The 7,924-nt window shown below is 55.6% G+C and overlaps 2 protein-coding genes across 7 annotated transcripts; both read right to left on the reverse strand.

The window, feature by feature from the left end:
- Positions 1-832: 832 nt before the first annotated feature.
- Positions 833-2,543, reverse strand: Fam174c (family with sequence similarity 174 member C). Its single transcript, NM_001109283.1, has 3 exons — positions 2,302-2,543; positions 1,542-1,658; positions 833-1,152 (listed from the first exon to the last, which is right to left on the reverse strand). Coding segments are annotated over exons 1-3 (336 nt in total). The 5' UTR covers positions 2,520-2,543; the 3' UTR covers positions 833-1,151.
- Positions 2,544-2,694: 151 nt separating this feature from the next.
- On the reverse strand, positions 2,695-7,656 carry Cirbp (cold inducible RNA binding protein). 6 transcript variants are annotated; one of them, NR_172714.1, is made up of 8 exons: positions 7,581-7,656; positions 5,616-5,724; positions 5,422-5,528; positions 5,204-5,342; positions 5,038-5,119; positions 4,782-4,852; positions 2,968-3,074; positions 2,695-2,833 (listed from the first exon to the last, which is right to left on the reverse strand). NR_172714.1 is itself a non-coding variant. In XM_087559219.1 (7 exons), exons 2-7 carry the CDS (start codon positions 5,716-5,718, stop codon positions 4,564-4,566), a joined length of 519 nt encoding a protein of 172 aa, XP_087415345.1. In that variant the 5' UTR covers positions 5,719-5,724; positions 7,581-7,656; the 3' UTR covers positions 3,838-4,563.
- Between the last annotated feature and the right edge of the window lie 268 nt (positions 7,657-7,924).

A 7,924-nucleotide genomic window follows, 5' to 3' on the forward strand; every position in this document is an offset into this window, starting at 1 on the left:
AGGGGCAGATCATTGAGTGTGGGGATCTAGAACCAGGCCCATCCCAGCAGGCACAACACAAAGATGGGGAGTGACCAACAGGGCACAGGGTCCCCCTGAGCTGTGACTTGGGAGCTCTGGATTCCTCTGGGTATAAGTTGGGGATGCAGACCACAGAAGATTCCTTCAGGGAGCACCCCACGCTGAGTAGAGACCCAGCCACGAAAGGGGACAGAGACACACAGGGGTGGGCTGTGGCAAGGTTCTCTATACACCCAGCCTGATACCCACAGTCCTCGGCAGTAGGACCTAGCCTCAAGGACCCAGCTCAGACCAGCTGAAGCATCAGTGGGTCTAGAAGTGGATGGAGACTGGGTACCCACAGGGCAGGAGCTGGACAAGTTCAGACTATGAAGAAGGTTCTGAAGAAGGACCAATAGAGCGGCTGGAGACCAAAAGGAACTGGTGGGGTCCTGGGAGGCAGGCTAGTGGCGTGTGGCTGCCACCTGGTGGCAATTAGTTGTTATGACCAGGGAGAACAGACTAAACTGGGGAAAACTGAAGTTCTGACTTGGTGACTTAGGCATCCCTGTTTGTCTTCCCTAAATATAAGAGCCACAAAGGGAGGTGACTGGCTAAATCGGAGCTGCAGCCCATAGGCTCCTGGGAAACTCTGCAGTAAGTGCCTACACCCTGAGCAGGGTGGAGCCTTGGAACAAGTTTGAAGAATGAAGAGGTCTTTCAAGGGACAGTGACATGAACAGGAGAGCCTTGTCCCAGGCAGCCAGAGATGACACCTTCACTCACTTCACCAGGACACCTGAGTGTGGCGTCAAGGGGGGAGGTCTCAGATAAGCTACAAAGCCCCTGCGTCATTTATTGTCCCCAAATCAGCAAGAAGGTGCCCAGAGCGATTCCAAGGTCCACCTGCTCCATCACACCTTGTAACAGGGTGGTGGTGTTCCTTATGGGAGGCAGGCTGACGAAGCAGCCCGAATCAGCCTGGCCTTGGGAGTCATAAGTCTGTGGGCTAGTCTCAACGAGGTCTCAGTGCTGTCCTGGCCCATGCAGCCTCCTAGGGCCTGTGCACTTCCTCCAGTCAGGTTGACATCAGAGCTCACAGAACCATATGTTCTCTCTTGTCCTTGCAGCCTGTCATCACCATCTCAACATCTGCAAGGGGTGGAACAGGACAAGGGATTGAGGGGTGGAGCTGGATGGGGCCTCCTTCCAACCCAGCCCAGCCTAGCCTGCAGGAGATGACGCCTTTGTTTGCCCGGCAGGATAGGGTAAGAGACCGCAGAGATGCTAACGCTGTGTCCACCCCCCTTTGGAAAGCTAGATCTAGTGCCTGTCGTGGTCCTGGCTCTATACCACCACCAGGAAAGGGCAATCAGCCCTGCTCAGAACCCTGATGAAGCCACTTCCGCCCCCACTGCAGTTCTGCTCTGCCCTCGGTGGTGCCAAAGTCCGAGTGCCCCTCAGCCAGAACACTCTCCTCCTGACCCCTTTTAGAGACATGGTCCCTTGTTAGTTTGTCTCAGTGATTAAGTCCTTCCTACCATCTCAGGTTCCTGGTTTCAAAGACAGTCTCTTCCTCGCTGTCCTGAGAGGCCATCTCTTCATGCTCCTCTGTGTTGGTCAGGAGCCCATACCTTCTTCGCTGTGGCTTCTTTAGTCTGCAGGGCACAAACACCCTCAGAGGCCATTTCAGCACTGGTGATGTCCACAGGACCCATGCCATGCTTCCCCTCCCCCCAAAGCACCTGCCCAGTGGGAACCCTTTCGTTATGAGAAATACAAGGGCAACTCTGGGCATAGTGAAAGCCATGGAGGTAGAGCATGGATATTATTGGATTGGCTTGCCAGCCACAGCTTCCTACTTAAACAAGGCACTGTCATAGCAACTAAGAAAAAATGGAAGATGCAGGCTGTTTCCTTTTTTCTTTGAGCAATGTCTTGCAACACAGGCTGACCCTTAACTTCTGATCATCCTGCCTTCCAGTTTCCAAGTGTTGAGATGACAGGCGTGTATTAGCACACAGCGTTAGGGATAGCACTGTGCATGTTACGCAAAACTTTTATCCACTGAGCCTCAGCCAAGGAAAGAATTTCTACGATTTTTGCACGCGTGTCCCCACAGCACTGGGGAGGCTGCAGTAGGAGGATGGCCATACCCAGGTCGTTGCCCACCGGGATCAGCCTTAAAACCACAGGTAGAGTCAGGAGTAAGAGCTAGTTCGAAGCCTGAATCACGTGCCCTCCCGCCCATTTCCCCTCCCCCCATGACTCACTAGATGCTGATTGGACGCACTAACGCACCTAAAGGCCCGGATGAGGAAGTAAAGCGAAACCAGGCCGCAGAGCCCAGTAATTACGTAGAACAAGCGAAGCATCGCGGAGCCCGTGTCCGGGAGACTCCCGCTTGTGCGGTTTTGAGACCCGGTCGGCACACCCGGCCTGCTAGAGTTTTCAGCGGAATCCGGTGTGGCGCACCGGAGAAAAAGCAGCAGCAGCAGCAACAGCGTGCCCCGTGCCATGCCGGCGCTGAGGCGGAAGTGCGCACAGCCCCGCCCCGCCCACAATGCCCTGCGCACCGCCAGGGTTGTTCATCTTAGTTCCCGATTATGGAGATGGGTGGGCACTCAGACTCCTCCCCGCTGTGCACTAGTTACCCCCATCCCTGCCACGTTTCGGACCCAAGCCACACAGTCGGGGATTCTGGGTCACAGCCCTTTCTTTATTCAGGCAACCCCCACCCTCGCAACGTTCTGTCCCAGCGACCCAGCTTGCATCCCAGCTTCGTTCTGTTTTCACAGGATCGCCCAAGAGCCGGTGCCAGCTCAGGAATTGTCTGGAAAGGAGAAAGAGACTGATCAGGGAAAGCCCAGTCCAGCTTCTGGAGGGGGTGGGGTGGGGGTGGGGTCCCCAAACCCTCTGAGCACCCATTGTGTCCAAGGACTCCAGCCCCTGAGCTTGGACACTCACCGGGCCAACTGTGTGCAGTCTATGGCTCCTGATCCTGTGGAACCCTCTAGGACCCAGCGACACGGCCTCAGCCATCCTTCCATGGCTCAGGTTGGCTCCCCTTCATCCTGCCAAACAAAGGCGCGTGACCCTGGCATTCCCGTGGGTCTGCAGCGCCCTCCAGTCTCCCCGCTCCCACCCTCACGGCGCCCACGTGTTTCGTCCCAAGGTGGCCATGCCCAGGGCGGGAGCGCCCTTCTGCAGCCCGCCTCGAGCAGAGCCCCGCTCTGTACCGCTCAACAGCCTCACGGACTCTGGGCCAAAATTAAAGGCAGCAGCGCAGGTCTAAAGCCTGTCAAACAAGGAACAAAAACATGCCCTCAAAGCAGGGGTCCGGTGGCGCTGGCCGCCGCAGGAAGACTGGCAGGAGGTACCACCAATTTGACTCGGACTTCCAGGAAGCAAAGGTCAACCCCAAGCCTAAGTTTCTGTCCACGTGAGCTATAAACCGGAGGGGTGAGACACAAGCGCGAGCGAGCGAAAGTGTTACCTCGAGGCACAGGCCAGCTGCACAGAGCTAGCAGGGGGAGCAGCGGGCGAGTCTCGGAGGGTCTGTGGCTCGAGTCTGTCCCCCGAGGGCTGCGGCTTCGGAGGCTAGCAGAGAATGCCTGGAACTGGCGGGGCGCAGCCGCTAGGCAGCCTCGCTGGCCCTGCCTGCACCGGGCCCTGCACTGGCCCAGGCCATTGCCACCCCGCTGCCCCTCAGCACTGCCCACTCCCGTCCCACTCGGCTGCTGCTGCCTCCCGCACTGCCCTGCCTTCCTAGCTGCTCTGCTGGCCACGGAGCCGCAGCTCAGTGTCGGCAATGAAAGGGAAATGGTCAGAGCGAGATTCGTTTCACACGGTCTTTTAATCGGCTTCGTGAAGCCAAAGAAACTGCGTACAAGAATTCCTCAGCCACTGTGAATACAACATCGATGGAGTATGCATGTCTTCGGTAAAAAAGGACAATATAAATAAACATTTCCACAGCCTCCCGGACTGCTGTGCTCCCTGCGGGCTTGAGACATGTGCCCGATGGGCAGGACCTGCTGCACTCCGCAACAGGGCTGGGGAGCTGGAGGGCTATGGCTTGCTCAAATCGAGTCCATTCCATCTCAGGAGGGGTGGGGCCCCAGACTTCATGGGCAACCACACCAAAAAAAAAAAAAAAAAAAAAAAGAAAGAAAAAAAAAAGAAAAAGAAAAAAAAGAAAAAAAGAAAACCAAAAAACCTCAAAAAACAAAAACGAGTAACGAAAACCCACACAACCCGACAATTTAGGGAAAAAAACAAAAACAAAAAAATAACAAAAAAACCCCCACAAATACCCATGGCTCATGGTAAACAGTAAAATCTGAAGTGCTTTCCAAAACATTTTTAAGAATGCTTAAAAACAGACAGCGCTTCCTTAAAAACAGGTCTAGTCACGAGGCCATCTCGGTCAGAAGCAGGCTGCTGATGGGTCAGAACCGAAAGGACTACAAAAGTGGTAACAAGGTGCTCACTACACAACGTTCAGCGAAGCTCCCCCATCTTATTACAGCCATGGAAGGACGATCTGGACGCAGAGGGCTTTTACTCGTTGTGTGTAGCTGAGGACAGAAGCGGGACAGTATAAAGTCACTGGAGCTTGTGCTCCACCCGCGCGTGGGAGACGGCACAGGGTTTCATGCACCTGGCGCCCTGTCCTGTGCGGCAGGCCTGGTAGCTGTGCCCTGAGATGCTCTGAGGACACAAGGGTTCACCGAGCCCAACCACAGCCACTCAGGTGGCGCCCTTGGAGCCAGACTTACCATAGCTGTCGTAGCTGTCTCTGTAGGACCCACCGGAGCTCCGATAGCCATAGCTGCCACCCTGACTCCGGCTGTGGAAGGACACAGACACCCGGGCTCAGCCTCATACCAGGTGTAGTTGGCAAGAGTGGGTGCTCAGCAGAGAACAATACCAAACCACCTACATTACTCTGCCCTCCGCCTGGTGCGCCCCTCCCTCCGCTCACAGCTTAGGCCCAGCTGCCACCACCAAGGCTGAGCCTCCCATCTGGCTCACCTGGCATAGTAGTCTCTGGAGCCTCCATAACCACCACTCCGGGACTCAAAGCGGCCACCTCCATAGCCCCGGTCTCCTCCTCCTGTAGATGACATAGAGACCAGTCCGGGAGTCCCTAACCCTGCTGCATTCCCACACCAGCTGCCCAAGGTATTCCAGCACTCACCTCTGGAGAACCCTCGGCCCCGGCTGCGTCCCCCACGGAAGAAGCCACGGCCTCCAGCAGAGCCACCCCGGTATCCTCGGGACCGGTTATCAGAAGACTTGCCAGCCTGGTCAACTCGGATCTGCCTCCCATCCACAGACTGCAGAACAAAGGGAAGGTCACTGTGCCCCATTCCATACCAGGCCTATGCAAGCTAAATTGGCTGACCTGATCCTCACCTTCCCATTCATAGCCATCATGGCATCCTTAGCGTCATCGATATTTTCAAAGGTGACAAACCCGAAGCCTCGGGATCGTTGAGTCTCCCTGTCCTTTACCACCACCACTGCAGGAGAGAGGCATTAGACCTGCCCTGTCTGCCACTCCCTCCCTTTCCCCGAAGCAGAACCAGTGCTCCCGACCCAAGCCTCACCTTCCGAGATCTGCCCATACTTGGAGAAGACCTGCTCCAGCGCCTGCTCATTGGTGTCGAAGCTGAGACCTCCCACGAAAAGCTTGCCTTCATCTGATGCCATGGCAGCCTGTGCACACACTACAGATGCTTGCTTGGCCTTAACCACCACCCCTCCAGAAACTGAAGCCAGATAGCGTATTCTTAGCCTTTCTAAAAAAGAGTAATGTATTTTATGTGCAGCAGTGTTTTGTCTTCATGTATGTCTGTGTGAGTGTCAGCTCTTGGGGGTTAGTTATGAGCTGTCATGTGGGTGCTGGGAATTGAACCTGGGTCCTCTGGCAGGCAGCTAGTGCTCTCAACCACTGAGCCACCCCCACTCTTGCCTTTAAAAACATTGTGAGACAGGGTCTCCCTTTATAATCCAGGATGGCCTTGGAACGCCCTGCATAGGCATAAGTGCTAGGATGAGGCAAGTCACTGAAAGCTTTAAGGAGTTTCCTGCCTCTTCCCCTCCCTTACCTACTTATAGATCTGGAACAGTGACCCTGAGCTGGGCATGATGGCATATGCCTTTGATCCCACCACTTGGGAGACAGAGGCAGGTAAAGCTCTGTGAGTTTGAGATCAGCCTGGTCTGCAAAGAGTCCAGGATAGCTAGGGCTACAGAGGAATCCTGTCGGGGATGGGGTGGGGGTGTGTGTGACCCATGACTTTATTGGGAAATCTCAGCCTCAAGTGGGGTTTCATACCCCCTCATCCAGCCATTCAAGTCACTGTGGAGCAATATGAGAGACTATTTCAAAACAAACACCCTGCTCCCCTAGCCTCTGGGATGTGGAGGCAAAGAACAGAATCCAAAACCAAATGCAACTGTACAGCAAGTCCAATACCCTCCTGAGATACACGCTGTCTAAAAACAGAGAGAACTCTCTTCTGCCTTTAAGATCCCAAATCCACACGGAAAACTGTCATATAGCTGAGGCTAACCTTAAATGGTTCTAGGGCTTGATACTTTAGTCCCTTTCCTGCAGTGGCCCTTTACACCTAGCCAGAGAACCCCAAGGTTAGGATAACCCAACCAGAATGGCATGCTAGAAGTTTCTTCACTTTGAAAGTGTGTGTGGTTGTGGACAGAGACGACTACCCTCACTAGCAGAGTTGTTGGGCCAGAGAAGCTTCACTACTGAAATACGGTTATAGGGTACTGTCAGGAGGTGTGACAGTTGTGGGATGCACAGCTCACTTAACCAGGGACTGCAGAAATGTTTTTACGCGGTGGACTCAAAGGAGGGAGGAGGTTGGTCCGAGAGGCGTGACTACCGAAAGGGGCGTGGCATATAAACAAAATCATTGGCTAGGGACAATCAGGACCCAAACACTTGGAAAAGAAGTCCACTATGCTACTGCTGAACTAGTCTACCTGGGGGCAACAAACTTTGGACACAAAAGGGCAACATTTTAAACTACATGTGTTTTTTTCCCCACGTGGAACCACAAGGGAAGAGAAAACCGAGGTAGAGACAACTGGTCGCAAGCGACACAGCTCCACATATGCAACTCCACATATGCGGATAACCGGACTTTGGAGGTAGGCGCGCCCCGCCCCCGGAGCAGCGCATGCGTCAAGCGCGCACCCTGCGCCATTCCATCCGGGCACTCGGCAGTCCCGCCATTTCGCTGGCGCAGCTTTTCAAAGCATTGCGGCGGCCATTTTACAAAAAAAAAAAAAAGAAAAAGAAAAAGAAAAAGAAAGCCCACCACTAAAGTCGGCATCGGGCAAGGGGTGACGCGCGGTGTAGGACGCCCTCGGAGAACAGTGAGGCCCCGGTGTCCCGCTGCCCGCCTCGCCGCCGGCGGGGCGGACTCCAACCCGGGCCCGCCCCCAAGTCCCAGGGGCGTGCCGCTGCGGCTCCGCCTCGCCCGAGAGTCACAGGCCGCCCGCCGCCCCGGGCCCCTCAGAGCCGGTGCCGCCAGGGCCCTCACCGCTGAGTCGGGCAGGTCCCTGACGCGGGCGGGAAGACAGCGCGTCACACACCCAAGCTTCCTAACGCGCGAGTGCGAGGGGGAGCGCCTGAGTCCCGCCTGATATACTCCACCCCTGGAGCCACGCCTCTGAGCCCGCCCAGCATGCCGCGCTGACCAATCGGACGCCTCAGATTCGGCAGCTGTGCCTGGGTGCAGGGGCGGGACTCCGTTGGCTTCGCCATTGCCCGCGCGGAGGCGCTGAGTGTTTTGATTGGCTGGAATGTGTTCAGGCCGCATTCTCCCGCCCGCTAGCGACCAAGGGGCGGGGACAGAGCGTTTGGGGGTGGAGCTGACCCACTTCC

This window comes from Rattus norvegicus, chromosome 7 (assembly GCF_021556685.1).
Source record: "Rattus norvegicus strain SHRSP/BbbUtx chromosome 7, alternate assembly SHRSP_T2T, whole genome shotgun sequence".
Taxonomy (NCBI): domain Eukaryota; kingdom Metazoa; phylum Chordata; class Mammalia; order Rodentia; family Muridae; genus Rattus; species Rattus norvegicus.

Coding starts and splice junctions, on each gene's coding strand:
- Fam174c (NM_001109283.1), bottom strand. CDS start 2,519: ATGGCACGGGGCACGCTGTTGCTGCTGCTGCTGCTTTTTCTCCGGTGC. Junction 1,659..2,301: donor TTCCTCATCCGGGCCTTTAG/GTGCGTTAGTGC, acceptor TGTGCCCTGCAG/ACTAAAGAAGCCACAGCGAA.
- Cirbp (XM_087559218.1), bottom strand. CDS start 5,718: ATGGCATCAGATGAAGGCAAGCTTTTCGTGGGAGGTCTCAGCTTCGAC. Junction 5,529..5,615: donor GTATGGGCAGATCTCGGAAG/GTGAGGCTTGGG, acceptor TCTCTCCTGCAG/TGGTGGTGGTAAAGGACAGG. Junction 5,120..5,203: donor GGGCCGAGGGTTCTCCAGAG/GTGAGTGCTGGA, acceptor TGTCATCTACAG/GAGGAGGAGACCGGGGCTAT.